The sequence below is a fragment of the Hippocampus zosterae genome, chromosome 3 (genome assembly GCF_025434085.1).
Source record: "Hippocampus zosterae strain Florida chromosome 3, ASM2543408v3, whole genome shotgun sequence".
Classification (NCBI taxonomy): domain Eukaryota; kingdom Metazoa; phylum Chordata; class Actinopteri; order Syngnathiformes; family Syngnathidae; genus Hippocampus; species Hippocampus zosterae.
In genome coordinates, this window is record NC_067453.1 from 16,379,161 (window position 1) to 16,400,756 (window position 21,596).

General features: G+C 42.6%; 3 protein-coding genes across 6 annotated transcripts; 1 reads left to right on the plus strand and 2 right to left on the minus strand.

Annotated features, from left to right (window-relative positions):
- Nucleotides 1–5,231, minus strand: pdp2 (putative pyruvate dehydrogenase phosphatase isoenzyme 2). Its single transcript, XM_052060279.1, has 8 exons — nt 5,090–5,231; nt 4,779–4,988; nt 4,517–4,636; nt 3,848–4,134; nt 3,552–3,657; nt 3,159–3,395; nt 2,638–2,937; nt 1–1,740 (listed from the first exon to the last, which is right to left on the minus strand). Exons 1-8 carry the CDS (start codon nt 5,159–5,161, stop codon nt 1,477–1,479), a joined length of 1,596 nt encoding a protein of 531 aa, XP_051916239.1. The 5' UTR covers nt 5,162–5,231; the 3' UTR covers nt 1–1,476.
- Nucleotides 5,232–5,717: 486 nt separating this feature from the next.
- Nucleotides 5,718–15,687, plus strand: terb1 (telomere repeat binding bouquet formation protein 1). 3 transcript variants are annotated; one of them, XM_052060258.1, is made up of 18 exons: nt 5,718–5,822; nt 6,138–6,221; nt 6,896–7,006; nt 7,500–7,631; nt 7,797–7,928; nt 8,018–8,078; nt 8,149–8,246; nt 8,330–8,458; nt 8,536–8,688; nt 8,752–8,883; nt 9,403–9,528; nt 9,627–9,972; nt 10,947–11,014; nt 11,574–11,645; nt 11,720–11,971; nt 13,195–13,265; nt 13,423–13,510; nt 15,405–15,687. In XM_052060258.1, exons 1-18 carry the CDS (start codon nt 5,789–5,791, stop codon nt 15,410–15,412), a joined length of 2,097 nt encoding a protein of 698 aa, XP_051916218.1. In that variant the 5' UTR covers nt 5,718–5,788; the 3' UTR covers nt 15,413–15,687. The 3 variants fall into 3 exon arrangements, with proteins under 3 accessions (XP_051916218.1, XP_051916216.1, XP_051916217.1); XM_052060256.1 differs by having other exon boundaries at nt 13,423–15,687; XM_052060257.1 differs by having other exon boundaries at nt 5,718–6,221; nt 13,423–15,687.
- Nucleotides 15,688–17,140: 1,453 nt separating this feature from the next.
- On the minus strand, nt 17,141–21,332 carry LOC127597321 (uncharacterized). Of its 2 annotated transcripts, XR_007961622.1 has the most exons (3): nt 21,127–21,332; nt 18,319–19,019; nt 17,141–17,287 (listed from the first exon to the last, which is right to left on the minus strand). XR_007961622.1 is itself a non-coding variant. In XM_052060314.1 (2 exons), the coding sequence occupies exon 2, from the start codon at nt 19,010–19,012 to the stop codon at nt 18,383–18,385; it is 630 nt and encodes a 209-aa protein (XP_051916274.1). In that variant the 5' UTR covers nt 19,013–19,019; nt 21,127–21,332; the 3' UTR covers nt 17,456–18,382. The 2 variants fall into 2 exon arrangements, 1 of the variants encoding a protein (XP_051916274.1); XM_052060314.1 differs by lacking the exon at nt 17,141–17,287 and having other exon boundaries at nt 17,456–19,019.
- Between the last annotated feature and the right edge of the window lie 264 nt (nt 21,333–21,596).

Here is a 21,596-nt window from a genome sequence, read left to right on the forward strand (position 1 = left end):
TATGATACACGTCTTTTATTTTTCCCTTCATTTAGTTTAAAGTCAAATCATACAGGAAAGTACATTTACATTTGACAGTGTAACACATGGCTTGTCCACAGAGCAAGATTGCCAGTTTTTGCTAGACTCATGTTCAAAAGTAGTAATATATTTTTTTAAAATGTTCAAAATAAAATACATGAGCAATCATGTAATACAATGTAGCCATGGTCAGTATTTCCTCACAGATGATAATATTACGTAAGGGACAGAAAGTTTAACTGCCAGATGCCTAATCTGAAAACAAACAACTGTTCAACCAGCTGCATCCTCTCCTGCTTCTGGCTACCAGACATCATGGCTAGCCAAATGACATACACTGTACAAACACAAATTCCAGCTACAGCCGCTTCTTCAAATGGAGAAAAAGCAATAGCAAATGTCATTATTAAAATATTTCAAACCATAATACTTAACCCTTTTCAAACAGCTATTGTTGCACTTTCCTGAGAAAATGATTGACGCTGTTGACTTTTCATTTCAAATGGCATTAAATCTGTCCCGGTTTACAGAAAAAACACAGAAGTTTGTTCCCTAACTACACTCAATGGTGTGAAATAAACCATGAGCACACAACAAAGGTTCCTGGCCTACCATTTCCAGCCCAAACCAAAATACATTTATGCGATCTCAACATTAGAACTCGGCCACCAAGAGCAACCATAACTACAATTTGGCATGCGTTGAAAACTAGTTTGACACCTGAGAAAAAAAAAACAGACAATGACAATCTGAACTAACAAATTCTCAACATGTCTCATACTACAGGTAAAAATGCCCAAATTGACATCATCATGTGCGTTTCTGAACCATTTCTTCACATGATCTGTGTTTGACCTGATGCGATACAATCTGAAACAGGGCTGTGCAAATTTACAAACAAAAGCCTGTAAAGTATCAATAACAGTGCTGTGTTGTGCATTTGGTTCCAGGGCCTTCAGCGGGGTCTTACCCTACCTAAACAATCTCTTAAAACCGTCAATATTACGTCACAGTTATAGAGTAGAACGTTTCGAGAAACTATCAACCAATACAAAAACAATACAACCTGATCACATGACCAAAAAACAAAACAACAAAAAAAAAACATTGAACCTGGCTGTAACAAGTTTTGCTCGTTTTTTTTAATTGTGTTTCGGGTGCTTGAGTATCTGAAATAGGGCTTCGGCAAACTTTGAAAACAAATTTGTATGACAAATTACATCTGATAAAATATGCACTGTTCATAAGTGTGTTTGACATTTTAAAAAATTAATTGGTTTTGAATTTGTACTTTTTTATGTTGCCAAAACTGTCTGCCAATTCTGTCATGAACCGGAGGTTGAAATCTGATTGGAAAAAATAAATCATAGCGAATATACTGTTGAAAATAAAATAATACTACTTCATGGAACAAATCAGAGGATTTTTCTATGATGAAAACGTAAAGCCACTCGGTCAGTCAATCGTTTGTGGGTTCAGATAAACCACGATGGCCGTGATGTCGTCGCGGTACATGCGTGCCAGGTCCTGTGGTAGGGCCAGCATAGACGCCAGCCTTTCTTGGCACAGTTCGCCATACTCACCGGTACCCAGGGCGTGCCGGATGAGGTGCGTGGCGGCGTTGGTGTCCGAGGCGGGCAAGAGGCGGGCCTGACGCTTGAGCAGAAGCTGGTGCAGCTGGCCCAGCCTCAGCTGACGCTCCGACTGAGAGACCGGACCCTGGAGGGTGAAATCATGAGAAAGCGCATTTTGTCTTGTGTTGTTGGAAAAAAAATTGAGACATGACCGATTGTCATGTTTGAACGCAGAGGGGAGAAATGATTTCAGGCTAGACTACTTTGCTGACTAAAGAGGCTTCTGACAGATATTCGGCACGGTGCACGACTGGTTAGCACCTCTGCCTTCACAGGGCAGAGGTGCAGAGTTCGATTCTGCGGCCAGCCTTCCTGTGTGGAATTTGGATGTTCTCCCCATGCCTGCGTGGGTTTTCTCCGGGTACTCTGGTTTCCTCCCACATTCCAAAAACATACATGGCAGGTTAATGGAACACTAAATTGCGGGTGTGACTATGAGTTGTTCATCCATGTGTGCCCTGCAATTGGCAACCAGTTCAAGGTGTAGCCCGTCTTGGACACCCGCGACTATCGTGTGAATAAGCGTATTGGAAATTGGATGAATGAATGGATAGCTATCCCCCACCCCCCAAAAAAGGTGAATATACTTTTTAAACATATTGCAACAAAAGATGAAGATAACGGGGGGATGGCAATGACTAGTGATGAAAAAAAGCGGAAAGGGGCGTGGCGACCAATCACAACAAGTAAGACATCACACACGTCCAATCGCAGGGCTGTTTACAATCGGGAGATGGCAAACTGATCGGGAGAAACTCCGATAAGGCGATAAGGCACCTGACCCCCGCTAAAATTTTCTAAACGGATTTAGACGATTCACAAAAATGATCAATTTAAGAAATAAAACGGTGCATTTCCGTGGAAAATTGCCATCTCTGAGATAATGACATTCAAATCCACCTCCATAATATTCTTATTCAAGAGTGCTATTGTTTAAAACTTGTACCTTGGCGTACAGCATCCATCTTGTGAGTATGCATACCTGAATGTGAACACCGCTCAGATGCTCGCCGACCAGCCGCACCGCCTCTTGACTACTCAGCTCATCCCACAGGCCATCGGTGCCCAGGATCAGGAAGCGGTCCTGCGGCCTCACTTTGTGGTATATCACCTCTGGAGCCGCATCCAGGTAGGGTGGCGACAGGTAGTTGGGTAAGGTGTAGTGGTACAGGCTGAGCGAGTCAGGGTCCACGTCGGACTCTAGGCTAGCGAGGATGCTTCGCTGCAACTCGAGGCTCCACTTGAACCTCATGTCACCAAATGCTCGTGAAGGCATCAAAACCTGGCGATGAAAATGTATCAAACTGTATGATAGGTCCTGAAAATGGAGTGTCTGATTTTTGCAAAACAAAATAGTTTTTAAGCAGGAGCTTTGAACTATGGAAGTGACTAATTAAAAAAAGTAATTTTGTAATTTTAATGGCAACTTGAATGAATTGATAAAATCAATTCATGACCTGGGGTCCTAATTTGACTCTTTGGGGTGCTTGGAAGAACACCCACCCCTAAAAGTCTGTCATCCGTGACCACAGTCTGCCTTTCTGAGGGCGGGTGCTGGGCCCTGATGCGCTCTAGCTCAGCCTGGTTCTGGCACTTATGGTCCTGAGAGAGGGGCACAGCGCTCCATGTGCCGTCGGCCTCCAGAGCGCCTAATACCGCCCTGCAGTCACCGGCGTTCGCCACGTGGATCCCCTCCTGGCCAACGTGAGCCACACAGGCTGTTGACCCAGCAAAGGCAACCTGGAAAGAGAATCACAATCATACTGTACATTAGCCCAGCACAGGGGCACTAACCTCATTTCCATTACGGGCCACATCTTAGCGAGTAGCTTCAGAGGAGCTACTAAGACTGTTAAAAAAAAATACACAAATATAAAAAAAAAGTTGCAATATTACCTGAATGGCTGTGCTTTTCATCAAGTCACTGGACAGAGGAACTTGAGCCTCTAAGGAGATGTCGGCATCCAAACGCTTGAAAGCGTAATGCATGGCATCCGAAGGGCTGGGGAGACAATACATCTGGATGTACAGTATAACAATGTCATGTCTACCCATTTATTGTATCTATCTACAGTATATCTATCTGCCAATTTATCTACGGATTTAGTTTCTGGTGTATCATTCCATCAATCAATTCAAGTTTTGTCATCTAGTGTTTGTGTTTGTAAAGCAGAGAGAAGTTTAGAACATACCACATGCCTTCGCCATGTTCGTGACTGTCCAAAAGCTCCTGCCAGAAGACTCGAAGGTGGCGGACGTAGAGTGAAGCAGAGTCGCGGTAATTAAAGTCGGTGTGGTGCTTATACCACTGCAGGACGGGCGGGACTGGCCTGCCGTGCTCCATGCATGTCTCCAGTTCCTCCAGGCTGCGTTTGGGCATCATGGCGACAGTGATGTAGTACAGCAGGCGTTCGCTGACTGCTTGCGCGCATGCCCAACCGCCATGGCCATCGAAGATGCCAAACAGTGTGCCCTTTGCCTGGGGAGAGGGATTTCCTCATTTCAACTTGAGTGGGGTGGACATGTAAAGACACTGGGATCAGATTTGACCAACTGAAAAAGTTGGTTGCACCACTGCTACCAGTACAAAAGTTAGTGGGGAGCCCTCACACATACAGTAGCATGTTCAAATTTTTGGCCTATACTAAGAATATTCTCAGAATAATTGTCAATTGTGAAATGATAAATTACAGAAAAGTCGTAAGGTTTAAAAAGCGACCCGAAGCTTGCGTATGTACAGTATGTCCACTGCTTGATAAGATAACATGTATTCCAAAGTGGACATTGGCATAAGATAAGATAAGATAAGATATCCTTTATTCGTCCCACACTGGGGAAATTTAAATAGAAAGCCTGAATACCTGCAAACAGGTGGCTGAGCTGCGGCGGTCTTCATTGGGCGTGTTGGCGGCTAAGGAGTTGCTCTCAAACTTTCGCACTTGACGGAGGCCTCGTACATCAAACTCTGGCACGCTCACACTCTGTAACACAGATGATAATAGCTCAAACAAAAATCCAGCAAGGTATGGTACTTTTTCCAACAACATACAGTATCAATATAGTAAAGTGAGCGGCAGTCACTATGCCAAACAGATGTCATCCTCAGCGAGCCAGTGTTATTACTTGCTCATTTGCCCGTAGAATGCTGTCGATCTTTGCTTGGCTGAGCTGAAAGTCAAAATCCTGATGTGTTGACAGCTGACGTCCACTTTGAGTTGCCAACATGAGACCTTTGCTCAACTTGTGCTCGTATCTTCTGGACAACAGATCCCAGCAGGAAGAAGGTTGATGATGCTGGTATGCCTGCTTGGGGAAGATTGCGTGGGAGAGACACGAAGAACCACCCGCCCCCGACAACAACAAAAAAAACATCACTCGTTAAAAAGAATGAATGACTGACTGAATGAGTACAGATAAAAAGGCGAAATAGAAACCTGGAGTGCATTTGGGATGTTCCTGCCTCTTGACGCTCGTTCAATGATGTTGGCGCACGAACGCCTCAACATTTCTTATAACTTGGATGCTATTGTAAACTTAACCAGTCGTTTCCCTGTGTAGGAGAACAACAGGGTAAAGTTTGGCGCGCGCAACAACCAGGGGGCTTTGCGAAATTAGACGAAAGGTGAAACCATCTTTATTTTGTTATCTACCTAGGTTACAACAGCTAACGTTAGCGTATCATGCTAGTTCCGAGTAATCGCGACTTTCGTATAATTTAAAACTCAAGCTAAAGTGCCATTATATGAAAAATAAACTACGGCGTAAATAAAGTAGTTGTCACGTAACAAAACACACACACACGACGGTTTAGTAAAGTAGTTAATGAACAAAATGATACCCAGGACGGATAGGCATGTGAGTGACGTATACAAACGTCATCAATGACGTTGTCCGGAGGGATCGTTGCAACTTGTAGGAAGGAAGTACAAATAATATATATCTGTGTTCACAGTACTAAAACAAAACAATTGATAACGGGATGCTAGGACATCATTACACTGGAATAAAATAAAGATAAATTAATAAAACTGAAGTCGGTCGAATATATTGGCTGTTTTAGAGGACGCCATTTTCTTTTTGTGTGCAAGTTACGTAAGTGGAGTCCCAGATTATTTTAATTACTGTACTGTATTATGTTACGAAAAACAAAACATGTAAACAGTCGATGTAAACCTTTTGAATCAATCTCTAGTCCATATTTGGAAATTCGCATCTATGACTCACATCTTGATCTGTTTATTTCTTACACACACAAATAGTGTTTAGCTTTAGCTACTATCTAAATGTTAGCAATGGTGATGATTTCCAAGTAAACATTAATTCACCTCATGTCTTTTTGAAAATAACCATTAATGGGTCATTGAATTACCGGTAGTTGTTTATTGTGTATGCTGTCATCATTTCGATTTTGCTAACTGCTATACTTCTGCAAGACGAAGTTTATTTGACTGTACAGTAATTAACTCTTGGCAACAATTACAGTAATGTATCACTTGGGAGTTCAAACTACTGAACCAGTGCAAGAGAGCACAGATGATGCAGTGGTTTACAGCAGGAGCCGTAACAGTGAGTCACATGTATTCTGATTATTTGCACAATTATCAGTGTTTCTCAATTTACTGAGTCAGAGTGCATACAGTATTTTACATTAGGAAAACCTCAGGGAAGACTATAAAACACAATCTACTGGAGGATGATTTAATTGTTGTGCTTGTCATTAGGTCACTGCTCTAGATCATATGTGTCAAACTCAGTTCCTGGGGGGCCGCTGCACTGCATGTCTCCCTGCTGCAACACACCTGATTCAAATCAACAAATTCAATGCCAGGCTTGCGCAGAGCTTGCTGATGATCTGATCATTTGAATCAGGTGTGTTGCAACAGGGAGACTTGGAAAACATGCAGGGCAGCGGCCCTCCAGGACCTGAGTTTGACACCTATGCGAAAATTCCCCCATTCATTCTCAATGGCGGAGGTACCAGGGGCTGAAAGAGCGGGCCGGCTCGGAGGCCAAGTGTGGGCGGAGTAGATGAACAACTACACATTAATTTTGGACATAATAATTTTCTGACTTTTTCGGTGAAATTGGGTAATTTTTCACGGCGTACTGATGATCTCTCAGGCCACATTGTGGTTGGGAATCATTGATGTATGTATATTAACAGAGGCTGTGTTAACTTTCTGAGTAGCTGTACATGTATTGATGTACATCTGGCTTATGTTTCGTGGTTGTGATGTCAGCTACAAAGACAGATCTCTCTTTGCTGCTGGAATGTCTAAAGTTCCAGATGAACTGTCCAGACCTACAAAAACAAGCCCTTGTCACCATCAACTCCATATGTGAGAAAAAAGGTAAACTTAACTATCATTTGATAAATTACAAAAGCTTTCCCCTGTTCTTTGAGATGTGGCAATAATTATCACCTGGTCATTTCCATTTGAAACGTCCTGGTAATTTTGACACATAAACTTGGTGGATATTATTATCATTTGTCAGCCAATCAGAGAAAGGGTTACCGCAGCGGCAGATCAAACGTAAGGGTTGCGGGGATACAGTATACTGAGAAATAATAAAGTTATACTGTTTTATTCTAATCTAAAGGCATTTTCTAAATTGGATTTTCTGTCGATGATAATAACAGAGAAGCATTTCCACAAAGGACATTTGTCCCCACCCCCAAAACTAAATGTACCGCAAACCCATCATCGAATTTTCAAAATTCTTGATCTCCACACTGACTTCCTGTCACCGTATATACCGTATATGATAAATACAAATGGGCCAATGCATTGCTCATTTTTATTCCTATTTAGTGTGTTTCACATTGACTATGTATGATTTCAGATCACAATGTGGACCTGCTGAGAGAAATAGGAGGTGTGATGTTTGTGTACAGTCTCTTCAAATCCAATGTGGTTCATCCAAGTGTGAGGCAGACTGCGCTCTTCACACTCGGCACTTTGGCGGAGGCCAATGGTACATACCGGTACTATGTCTCCAATGCCAAACAACTCACAGTGACATATTTGTGATAAGACTCGACCAGTGTTATGTTAAAATACTCACTGTATCCTAAAACAAAGTTTTTGCTGCGTTCAATCCATACAGTACATGTGCCAACAATGTGTTTTCCTCTTAAAGTGTACTGCAAGAATAGTCTATGTCAAAGGGAGATTTTTCTGGACCTCTGTGGCTACATGAAGGAAGAAGATGCATCACTTAAACAGAAGAGCGTCTCTGTCTATTTACTGTCTGTGTTGGTAGCCAACAACAGTAAGACCCAAGCTCACTTTCAAAATGGAAAGAAATTAATTTCGACTTATTCAAGAGCAAACACTTCAGCAATAGTGGTTCTTTTCCAGAGGCAGGGCAGACGTTAGCCCAAACCACTGGCTGCATAGAATTTCTGCTGAACCTCTTCAAGTACGTGCAAAAGAATCAGTATTGTTGTATTCACGCAGAAGTCACAATGTTTGTGTTGACACCATTACAGGAACATGTTCCCTGAATCTACCGCGGACTCTGCTCATATCTGTCTATGGGTATCAGTGTCCAATGCGCTTTGTGGATGTGTCAACAACCCTCAGAATGGTATTGCAATGAAATATTTAATTCAGAATTGTGACGCTTGACCGAAGCGCTCTGCCAACTTTTGTGTTCCCCACATACTCCAGAGGAGGCTCAGTGGGTCTGTGTGTCATCCTTTCCCAAAATAAAAATGTGGCTTCAGCAGATTTCTTTGCCTTGCTTTGAGGTGTTTAGATACCTTTGCTCCTTCATAGCGATGACTGTTGCCAACAATGGTAAGTAAAGGCAACATTCCAAACTGTCAAATGCAAAAATCCCTGTATGATACCCAACAGGTACTTTGTGTTTGCAGAACGTGTTCAAAGGAGCTTTGCCGCCATCGGGGTGTTAGAGACCCTTGTTCACATGCTGATCCGTCTGGCGTCTGAATCTGACACAAGCCCGTTGTTTTGCCAGCTTTTAATCATAATAATCAAAACAGTGTCAGCTTGTATCGCTAACAACGGTGAGGATTAACCTCATGACATTCCACTTTAAAGTATTTAATTTGCCTCTTATTTCCAATCAGCAAACCTGGCTTCAGTTTTGGCCCGCTATACGATCGTGGATCATCTCGTTTCCCTGCTGGCGAGCCCGCACCTCAACTACGAGGACAGACTGGCGGTGCTCATCTTACTGGGCCATTTCACCGAAGCTTCTGGTAAGAAATTCAGCGGCTACTGAAACAACAGAATTTTTAACTATCCGTCCATGTGGTATGCATTTTGCCTCTAAGTGATATGCATTTGACATGTCAAGTCAATTGACAAGTGATATGTATTTCACTTTATCCATCCATCCATCCATCCATCCATCCATTATCTACCGCTTATCCGGGGCCGGGTCGCGGGGGCAACAGCTTTAGGAGGGAAGCCCAGACTTCCCTCTCCCTAGCTACTTCTTCCAGCTCTCCCCGGGGGGATCCAGAGTTTTTTTTTTTTTTAAGTTCTTAACAATTAACTACAAATGCATTTAACTTTAACTTTAATTTCACTTTAGTTAAAGTTAAATGCATTTGTAGTTAATTGTTAAGAACTTAAAAAAAAACTTTTAGTTTGGTACAGTTTTTATTTAACTTTTATAGAGGCCAGGTATAGCCTTGACTGGTCGATCCCAGGGCACATATCAACAAATAACTGTTCATGCAGTAGCCCTTTTTGAATACCGTACTTCTCCGCAGAGGAACACCAATGCCAACTGTTGCGGTGTGGCGGCCTGCCACTCATCATCACGCTGCTCGCTGAAGATGCAAACGAGGAGGTCAGAAAGTTTGCAACGTTCATACTGCAGATCTGCAAACAGGCCAGTAAGTCCGAGGCATTCATCAAATGAGATCCTATTGGTCAATGTATAAATTAATATGTTGGGTGTTGATTAGTGGAATCTGTTTGTCTGCCTCTAAAGTCACGGCCTTGGGAATCCCCGGTCCAAAGCGAGACGATGAGAAGCTTGCCACAGCAGCCACTGAAGAGTTTGGCCCATTTTCTTTTCCTACAACCTCACAGCTCAACCTCAAAGCTCTTTGTGTCTTGAAAAATCGCGATTCCTCCAATGTAGTCAACTCGAAGGAGGAAAATGAAAAAGAAGCAGGAGGAAGACATGACAAGAATACAAAGTCATGTGCTGAGAAAGAGAAGGGTAAAACCGGCAGAAGGACTGTGTCATGTTCAGTGTGTCACGGTACTGGATCGCTGATACAGTCCCATCTACAGCAACAAGAGGGAGGGCAAGATACATCTACAGTAGACAGGTTGGAATGTGTCCTTTACATTTTACAGGGGGTCCTGAGTTTATGCCGAAATTCCAAATTCACATGGCTGACGCTGCCGTACACTATCACAATGCCTAAAAGAGTAGTAACATTATCGATCCATCCACCATCTATCTGATCCGCTTATTCTCACTGGGATCGCGGGAATGCTGGAGCCCATCCCAGTTGTCTTCGGGCAGTAGGCGGGGTACACCCTGAACTGGTTTCCAGCCAATCGGAGGGCACACATAGACAAAACAACCATTCGCGATCACAATCACACCTTGGGACAATTTAGAGTGTCCAATCAACCTACAATGCATCTTTTTGGAATGTGGGAGTACATGGAGAAAAGTTGGAGAAGAGGATTAGTGCTGACTTTTCGCTTAACCTTGTCACCACTAATTGTAAATTCAATTTCGGTTTATCCATATTTTTTAAAGTTTTCAAACCTAAGAACTATTCCATTTTATTTTATTTACCTGCACACTGTACACAGAATGGGGATCCTATAACTAAAAAACTTGACGTAGTAAAGAAAAACTGAGACCACTTTTGGATTCAAAAAAGGGTTAAAAACAGTTGTCAGACCTAATGCAACACAAATTGTGTCCCCTGGTGTTATTTTATATGTAAATACTTCTTGGCCATAACATCCAACAAGCCAAGGATAATTTCGATTATAAACCAACACGCATGGTTTTGGACCCAGAGAAAACCCACCGTGGAGAGCAAACTCTCCATAGGAACACCGGCACCTGGATTTCAACCCCTAAAGTGGCAGATTTGCTCGAGCCATTACTGCCCAGCATAAGTGAATCTAATTTAAAAAGTACATACTTGCACAATCCAAGTATATATGCAACACAAACAATGACCGGTATGCAAATTTTTTCCCAGTGTGAAGTCCTTAACTCTTTTATGCACCCTGTAACCTGATAACGCGAAGCATGGGTAACCATTTTTTTTTTCAGTCCCCCAAGGAACTCTCCAGAGCAAGACCACCAAGTACCAGGGGCGATTAAATGCAGTGATGGAGAAAGTAAGCCGTGTAGAATGAAACGCTTGTGCGTCTCAAGTAGATGTGTTGGTTTTCCTGTTTTAAATGTGTTCAGCGACGGGAATTTGAACCGGGAATTAGAGAGGGATAAGAGAGAAATTCCAAGTGAAAAAAGACTTCATCACCTTCGAGTCTTAATTATACAACGACCGACTGGCCTCGACGCTCTCTCTCCTTCTCCCTCTCTCCAACCAGACCTCCTCCTCACCCCCGTCTCTTCCCCTTTATGCTTCGCGAGCCGACCGCTGAGAGAGATTCGCCTAGATTGTAACTGCCTTCGTTTAATACCAAACTGATTTTGCGCAGTCCACCCGATTCTTCCTTCGTTCCGTCTTTTCGTCCCCGACGAGTAACCAACACCAGAGTCGGGGCACTTTTAACGGAGCGAACGCTGCGCTTTTACGGCTGCTCACTCTCATATTTTTTATACTGTTGCAATTGGTATCACACCTAGGTAAAGTTTAATCACCGTTGTTACACTCCCTAATTTTCTGCGTGACGAGGCGCGTTACCTTGACAAATGCCATGTCGTTATGTTCAGAATTGCAGGACAGTGACATGTTTGTGGAGAAAAGGCACAAGGAAGAATCCCGCTACGGTGAAAGATGTGCAGGTAAGAGAACACAGTATGTATCACAAAATCATTTCTCTACTTATACTATTTCTCACTTGGTTTCATTCCCTCAGGTTGCGTCATGCCTTTTGAGAGAGTGACCAGTCGCACTTTTGCCTCTGTCCTGGACATCTGCCATCAGAAGTGCGAAATGCACAAGGTCCTTCTGGAGGCGACAGCGCGCTTCAACGCCCCCCAACGCCGCTCTCTGATGGAGGAAGAGCTGGAAATGCTGGAACCGACCCAGCTGAAACCAGAGGAGGAGTCTGTTGGGGCGCCACAGAGAACGCTCACAAGCTGGAGGCTTCCGCGTTTGAATTTAAAAAGTAATCCGTCCTCTAGTACTTGGGAGTCCAAACCTTTTCCACTGTGGATCGAAAACCGAAAATGGAAGGATGCAAGTGCTTCTTTGCGCTAAAACCAATCCATCCATCAATTTAATATTTTGTTGACACAATGTATCGCAAACTTTTCTATACGTTTCATTTTACAATTTCATTGCGACAGATGTTGCGACAGATGTGACACCATCAGCATTTGACAGCTGAGGCCTCACAAAATCATCACCTGACGAGAGTTTTTTTTTTTTTGTGTCCTCCACTGCAGCTGAGCGCCAGTTTGAGGAGCTTCATGGCCGTCAAACTGCTCCAGTGTATTTTATGGCAAGTTTCTTAAAACTGGTCTGTTCTGCCAAATTGTGTCACCAATCAAAACTCCAAAACACGCTGCATGGACTGCAGTCAGGAAGAACAACCACAGGCAAGGGAATGATGTTCTTACAAAAACTGCACAGGCTAAGATTTCAAATGTTGATGGCCTCACATCTGTCCAACAGATGAGAAAGTGTACAGTAGCTTTTGACATACCCGTTACATCATCGTCATGTTGTAACATTGCTACATCGCAGCTTTCTATTAAAGATGGTAAGGAAAATTGATTTTTCAGGATTTTGGAGTGGTTCCACGAGAATAGATCCGTCCTTGACCTGAGCAGATCACTTCATTCGGAACCAAAACAAGATCAATCCATAGTCAACTGACAATTCTTAAAGCAGTGCCTGTTTGAGAATTGCTAATGTGATATGCTCAGAAATCGAACCTCGGCATGGAGCAATAATCGTTTTTGCTATTGAAACGGAATCATCTTTATGCACCGATATGAAAAGAAATGTTACCATTTTATTTGATAAAGTGTTCCTTTCTGAAGAGTAAACGATCTCAGAGTAAGTTGTTAGGCATGCCACAACCCGCCTCTTTTTTTTTTTTAATAGCTTTGCGGGCCATGTCAAACGTTATTTTTATTAGGCTCTACGTCACAGTATGTAAACACGATTTTCAGTGAACCTAACATGCACGTTTTGGGAATGTAAGAGGAAACCTACATTTTGGATGAGTCCATAGAAACTCCACAGTTGAGCCAAAAAACAAAGCCAGAACCTCAAAACTGTTCAGGCAGACGTGCTAATCACCGTGCTGCAAATGTTTCATTTTTTTCCTCTGTCATTTACCAACGTCCCTGCTCACAAAATGGAACTTCTTCCTCCATCCAGATGTCATCCTGATTCCCACCTATAATGGATCAAAGCAAAAGATGCCTGAAAAGATTTGGAACTGGCAGAATGGTAAGAATTACACAGCACCTGTGTGTTTCTTTATTTCTTCTATTTAGCCGTTTGAAAGCTGTTGACTTTTCCCCACTTGAAATTGAACAATTTATTGCGTGGTGTGTTATTTGCCATCACTAATATTTGGTGATAGTTTGCGAATACGGAATTGTCGGTCTTCAATCTCCACTGACAGACATCAACTTGGTCCCGATGAAAAGAGGAGCTCAAACACCAGGGTTCCCTTTTCACAACATGTCCGGTACGTATATGCTGTATTTATTAATCATTACGGCGGCAGCGCGTCCAATGTAACGTCGTACACTTACGGCTGAAAAGCGATCATACTCAGTCTTAAAAAGAGCTATCAGTTTGATGTGAGGCGCTTCTACACAGCTCCAATTCATGACCTCAAAGATACTGTACATCGCTTGTATTAGCTCTTGGTAGATTGTGAAGGTATGTTCATATTGCACTGACACAAACACATTCAAGATTGATCAACTTTAGGTAAAAGCATGAAAATGAGCTTGTATTGGGAGGGGGGAAAAAACACCCGATATTTAAAAAGATCTACTAGACTCACACACTCTAATATAGTGTGTAGTGTATATAGGAAATTTACAAATGTGCTCATTTATCCCACAGCATTTATCTTTTTTTTTTTCTGTGCAACGTTAGAGGCCCTTTTTTTTTCAGAAAATTTTCCAATTTCGTATTTTGTGACCTGATGACCATTCAACTCCACTGTACGTTCTCACTAATTTGAGATGGGCTTTCCTGAGATTGCCTCAGGGTGAATAGTGAGTGTGTATCGCCAGTGGATGAGTGACTGAAAGTGCGTCTGTGTGTGTGTGTGTGTGTGTGTGTGTGTGTGTGTGTGTGTGTGTTTGCTGGGAGCAGTCAAACTAAAAACCAAATAGTAGAAGGAATGTTTGAATTGCAGCCAGTGTTGTCACAGTGCAGGCCAGTGCCGGTTGAGAGCTGCACAGCCACGAGATTCTAGACAGCTGCTACCTTGCCTTTCATTCTATTTTGTACACGCACGGCATAGTGTGAATTATGTGGTCATATTTGCCCATAATCGAACCTTCCTTCAACAGTTTTTGCAGATTTGAGCCAACAGGAAGTGTCTGAGCGTCGTGTTTGATGAATGCACTGTTTGTCACTCAGCTGTCATGCCTGAGATGAAATGTTATTTCTATTTTCCAATTTGCGGGCAATTTGTTTGGTAGCGCAATGACAGACACATGCAAGCCCACCGCTAACTGTCAAACCCCAAAGTTGTTCGAGAGAGCGTGACGGTCATGCTGCTCTTCAACTGTCTGCCAGAAAGGTTAAAGGGATGAAGCGCAGAAAAGAAAGCAAATAACAGTTCCCATCAAACAAGTTTGAATTTGCCCACTGCCTGATGATTGTTCAGCTCTAAAAAAAAAATTTAAAAGCTTTGCGTTTTTCCCACCGACACTAGAGAAAGAAGGGTTGCGAAACTCAAGCCTGATTGTTTCCCAACCACCACTGCCATCAAGCCTTCCACACTTTATTTCGTGTTAGTTGGCATTACATGCATACTGTAACACTTAACTGCCCACTGCAGCATCAGGATGTTCTGCAACTCGTAACACGGATCTATAAAACGCTGATTTCAGAGTGTCCTTGACACACAAAAGGGGAAGTTTTTATAAACAGTCCCTGATCTTGCAAATGCAACACGGTTGCCACAGAGATAATCATGTTTGCTTTTATTATACAAAGAGGATTTTTTTTCAATTAAACTTTTGCACACAAATGTTGAATTAAAAAAAAACTCAAATGTTGGAAAACGAACAGTTCTGAGATGGTTCAAAAAAGAAAAGACAACTAAACTGTGCTAGTGATTCTTTCGTGGCTCGCTCGATGGAGCCTGCATCCCCCCCCCCCCCCCCCCTCCTCCCCCGATGTATTTATTTGTGTTCTGGCAGATCCATTGGCAGTGAGCCAATAAGGTACAGCTCATATGGCATTTGAAATGGTCTGATTTGGATTCTGAAGATTCTCAATCCCATGTTTTTTGTTTCTCTCTATCCTAATCATGCCATTTGAGATCACAATCGTGGAATTGTATCATTTGAAACCATTAAGTGGAAATGAAAGTGAAGTCTTATTTCTGTCCTCAGACAAGTAAAGCCACAGGATGCTGACCGTGTGTGTGAGAGACTCTGTACACCTTCATCAGACTCAACATAAACTGTTTTGGCTACAGAGCCTTCAGTTCGACACTGTAGTTTATCTTCAAATTTGTTCACGTCTGCTGAGTAATGAGTTGTTCTACTTCACATGCAAACTATTTCTGCTGCACTTCTACGGGTGCGTGGTCATTGTTAGTAATTGTTCATATTGTTAGGAATTTGTTGTCATTTCTGAATTAAAACATATGGATAAGCCTCGTCTCTGATCGTATATCAATTCGTATGCACATCTAATTATCTGTTTCCACCTAACGCAGTTTTGATTGTCACTGTCAGCGAGGTACAGCATTCATTTAAGTTTATTATTGCATTTGGGTCTATAGGTGCTGCGGGTTCCTCCTGCATTCTGTGGAAAAAAAGATGTTGGGCTGATTGAAGACTTTAAGTGGGCAAAAGGAGGCAATCGTTATTTGTGGATTTGTGTCTGAGATTGACTTGAGGGACCAGTACAGGATGTGCACTGCCAAAATCAACTGAGACAAACTCCAGCATAGCCGTGAACCCTGAACAGGGTAAGTGGTCGAAAATGGATAGCTGGTACGTGACTGCCAGCAGCAATCACTCATGTCATTCCAACAGACTTTGGACTTCTGGCCAAAAAAAACAAAAAACAGCTGTGGCACATTTCAGGTGAATCGAATAGCCTCTCCCATTTGTGCTGAAAAACTCAGTGTAGTGTGCAAATCAGCACGGTGTGTTTAGTTTTTTGTTTGTTCATTTATTGTTTGGGTTGTGGGTTGTTTTGTTATGCACTTCAGGGCCACTGTATGCAACGATCATGTATGTATGTACCATGTATCATGTATGCAACGGTCTTCAGGTATGTGAGTTAAGACGTAGACTAACAGTTTTAAATCCAAGAAAATGATTAATCACACTTTTTGGGGGAGGGGGGTGGGGTTGTAAATCTTGAGGCCCCTAGCAGTTGCCTGTTTGCCCAATGGTAAGTCAGCCCCCTCCTACGTCATTAAAATGAGACCCCCCCCCACCTCAATTTAGTAATATTTAATCTATATGTGGCGGCCCGTATGTAGTCCAGTGATTAGCACGTCGGCTTCACAGTGCAGAGGTACCGGGTTCGATTCCAGCTCCGGCCTCCCTGTGTGGAGTTTGCATGTTCTCCCCGGGCCTGCGTGGGTTTTCTCCGGGTGCTCCGGTTTCCTTCCACATTCCAAAAACATGCGTGGCAGGCTGATTGAACACTCTAAATTGTCCCTAGGTGTGAGTGTGAGTGCGAATGGTTGTTCGTTTCTGTGTGCCCTGCGATTGGCTGGCAACCGATTCAGGGTGTCCCCCGCCTACTGCCCGAAGACAGCTGGGATAGGCTCCAGCACCCCCCGCGACCCTAGTGAGGATCAAGCGGCTCGGAAGATGAATGAATAATCTATATGTTTGAGTTGTTACATTTTGGCCACAGTCAAGGCAGGAAATCCAGAAGACATTCTGGGCATGAGTCCAACAGTTTTGTTGAAGGAGCTTTGCTCTGGCTGGAATCACAACACACACACACACATTAATCATGCGGCTTGTTTGTTCTTGCCCAGCATCTCCTGCAGCACCGACTTATAAATTGTTCTTTACGAAGTTAGCGTTCTTGAAAGAATATTTCCCAGTCGGTGAGGACTGGATGACGTTGGCATTATTTGTACCTGGAGGTCTGTTCAAAAGCTATTGTTGTAACAGCATTTCTTGTGAGGGAAGCGGCAGGAAAAGCGATGCAAGCCACAAAGCTTAGGAGCATTCCTCAAGCTTCAGTGCGAAACTGTGGTGGCCTTACATTCCATGCCAGTGACTTCATTTGTCATGACGGTCTGGATGGCGGGAGTGGCGGCGGATTTTCTCATGAATCAAGACCATCACACTTGAGAACTTTTGACCCAGAACCCCCCGCCCACCCCCAAAAAACTTCTTCCTCTGGAAAGAATGTAGAACAACAGAAATGAAACGGAAATGTAGCACAATGTTTATCACATACGCGGTTTGGCTCATAATTTGTTTTTATTGTTGACAGTTTTTTTTCAAATATCAATTTTTTATTGAAACAGGAAATCAAGAATAACTAACAGCTTGCATGGAAAATACACTTGCAATGCACACGCAACACTATAAAAGGCATTGTTTGTTGGTTTATTTTGCTGAAATGAAAAATCGATTTTGTCCCAGTATTGTATTTCCCCAAATAGTGGCCAATCTTCTAAGACACCTCCAAGATAATGAACGACTGACTGAAAAAGACGCCTCCCGCCTCGCATTAAGAAAAGAAAACGAGTAGTCACCGCAGACAGTTCAGTTCATAGATGCAACCGTTTATATCAAGAATCAACAAAATTTTCAGTTCACAACCGCCGATAGATCCCAAGCCAACCACCACCCCGCTCTGCCACTAAAAATCTGTGATTAGGTGGGAGAACACTATTCCAGGTTTAATCAGGAAGCACCAAGACAGATTGAATCAAATAAAAGAAACCACGTTGTCAGTACCCGGCCACTACCGTTCCCAAGCCCAGATACTGTATTGTAAAAACAAAAGGAAAAAAAGGCCTTTGGCTTGGCTGAAGATAAATCTTTTCATCACATCAAAAATATGAATATGTAATGGATAACTACTTGTCAATAAGTCTGCACACTCGGGAGACTAACATACTCACAATATTGGTTTGTATAATTCTAAAAATGGGTTTATACAATGTCCTCACTCCTATTACGTTAAATAAAAGCTCCCAGCCACTATTTGTGGAAGTACAGTATGCAGTTCACTCAAAACCTCCATATGCCATGTCAATTGCCACACTTCCTTGTTGCAAAAATGTTGATAAAGTAACGCAAGAAAAAAGCTGTTCACCTTTCATTGTGACAAACCCAAGGACATCGGTGTACGTGTTTCCTTGAGGATTCTCGTCGAGGGACTACGCATCTTCTGATCCACCGACCGGCTCGGCAGACACACCCACGTCTAAGGGGGTGTCGTCAATGAGTTCTGGATTGTTTCCCGTCAGCGACAACTCCTTCAGGCCTTTACTGAGGATTTCCTCCTGCTCTACATTCCCATCAGTCCGTGCCTCTAAATTCCCTGCATCCTCTGACTTCGACGCAGTATCTGGATCGAGAGCGGAGCTCACGGCCACCTCTGTGTCATCTGGAGATCCCTCAGCTGCCGAAACATCTGCAACCTTGTCTTCCAGGATGGGGATTTGAGAGGTGACTGTGGATTGTGGGGAGGAGAAATCAGTGTTTAGGTCAAGGGAAGGAGATGAAGATGGATCCTTCTCTTGACCCGGGCCTGCTTGAAAATCCACCTCCACACGTGCCTCTGGTATTGGTGCAGGAGCGGACACACACTCTTCATTGGGCAGACATGGCGTCTGAGTTGCTTCTTGCCCGACTACCACATCCACCTCCTCTGCTGGCGCAGTTTGTTGAGCCGGCGTCACATCAGAAGTGCCCAACTTCGTCGTCTTTTGATCCTCGAGTGGTTCCTGCCCTGAGGCTGCTGCGCCGACTGGCAACTCGCGCTTGCGGATGATCTTGTTTCCCATGGTGAACCTGTCATCAGGAGATATGTTGTCTTCATGTTAAATGCATCCGGATGAGCTAATACGATCAATGTTGACTCTTTTGAGCCAAAAAAATATATAGAAATACAGCGAACAGGCACCTATTCACTATTCCCTGTACATATAGTGGATATAATGTCTACACACCTGTTCAATGCCAGGTTCTCGTTAAAAAGTAAATGAATTCAAAAATAGTCAGCGATAAATCATTTCAAAACTTCTTCCACCATTAATGTGAATCTATAACTGCTTCAAACAACAAAGTGTATGCAGAAAACGTGGTTAATATTGCACGACTCTTTGTGTCTTATGTGTTGTGTTGTATTATTTTGTTATTTTATGTTAACTGTTCTTTTGATGGAGGTGCGGGCACCCGCAGTGGCTCCTCTCACTCCTGTGGTTGAGAGGAAAGAAATTTCATCTGTGCTGTATGTTGCGCATAGAGCACATTTGACAGTAAAGTTGAACTTGAATGGACCAATCACATCAGTCATTTTAAAACATCATGCACTCGCCACCTTTTTTAGTGCTTCCAATTCATGCCAAATTACAGTCAGACCGTAGAGTTTCCCTGTCATCTTTGTAGTAAGATCTCACAGCACAAGCCGCGCCTGCAGAGCTTCCTCAGCATCCGAGGAATCTCGTTCAATTTAGCCGGTTTCTACAGTGGACAGATTATCAAAATTATTAGGATATAGGCTATCATTAGTGGTGCGTGGAAGGGTTAATCAATCATGAGAAGGGTGCAAAAGAATCTCCAAGGCATTCATTATCCCACGGAAGATGGTGAAGGTGGCCATCATCAAGTGGAAAAAAATTACATTACCAAGAACTAAAACATTCTTCAAAAAAAAAAGAAAGAAAGAAACCTATTATCAATGTATATTGTTGTTGAAAAAGCTTATGAACTATAATGCACTTTTTACTGGCCTCCCAAATAAAACTTCTCGAGCTCAGGTTTTAGTCAAAGCCAAATTGAGAGCACATTGGTCCACTTAAGAGTTGTTCCCTCAGACTTTTTGTTGAAGTGAGGAGGTATCAATACTGTGTAATGAAGTAGATTTTTGAAGAGAAGAAATCAACTGTAGATGAGCTCTTGATTGATTGGGATCTTGGGAACATTTAAATGTTGAAACAAAAAAAAAATTGGACAGTGATACGGGGAAACCTCAGCCAGGGAGTATTTACAACGACGGCAACAAATTTAGAGAAGCTACATATTACCCACCCAGGGATTTATTCAATAAAATTGCTTTACATAGCTCCCAGAATGATTTCTGGTGAATAATATGAATAAAATTAATTGAATGTTTTTGGCTTTCAAGAAAATCTCAGTAAAAAAAACTAATAAACAAAAAAAAAACCGTATTCTAGTAAGGTCGGTTTCAGTTCATTATCATGAGCAAATGTTTATTTTTGTTAGTCAGTTCACAACATTATCTCGGGAAACATTTTGATAGCATAAAACAGGAACCGACAACTTCTAAATAGTATTAGAAAGACCTGCCCCTTCATGGCCAAGAAGTGCATTTTAGTAAATGTGCCAGCTTCCTTGTTAGCCGTTGATCATCTGGTAGTTTAATGTAAATGTTGCCTTTGGTCCAAAAATGAATAATTATGGCAGATATGTTCAGACTTTGGTGATTTTGACCGTAAAAGAGGCTAAATATTGAAATTCAGTCCTATTAATCTGCATTTGAGTATCCTGCATGCATGCAACATTTCATGATTAATACTATACAAAAGATCAATACAGTTAAAATAGAATCATCCCTCATCTGGACCAGTTTCCTTCGAGTCTCACATACTCCACACTAGCAAATGACCAACAACTACACCTTTAGTGTCACACATATGAATATCATACATCTGCGTGAAAAATATATAACGACTGTAACACATCTTAGTATCATACATCTCCGTTAAAACTATAAATGACAACATTGGCATGAGTTCTCGGACAGAGTCCTGCGCACTGCCCCGCCCCCCTCTGCAAACTTTACCAAAAACAAAATGACTCCACATATTAAAAGCTCACACTAATCCACTCCGATTGAGTTGTGATGACATTAAAAGTTTAGAGACGTGTAACCCACCTCGATGGACGCTGGCTGGCCGACGACGGATGAATGCACGGACACTCGCGTTCTCCTCAGTCTGGTCCCGGGAGCGCGCCTGCCTCTTCTTCTCACGTTAACGCGCGCGCTCTCGCGGACCTGATGAAGTTCCGTCGAAAGCTGCTATTTACACAAGTTTCAAAGCTTTCTTGTAAATATTTGTTTTAATCTTGTTAAAAGCGCGTATGTCATTCAAGTGCACTCAGAAAGAAGTACACAGCGATTAGCCGGATGCTGATTTGCTAATTTACTGCAGTGACCTCACCGACTGAGAGATGATTTAGATTTCGGAGACGAAACACAGTACTACTATTATTACGACTTCTACTACGGACTACTACTACTAAAAATAACAATTGAGAAAAGATCTGCTGGGAACTGTACGGGTTTTACTCACCACAAAAGAAAAAAGGTAGATAAGCGCCTGGATAGTTCGTGATGTGCGAAAA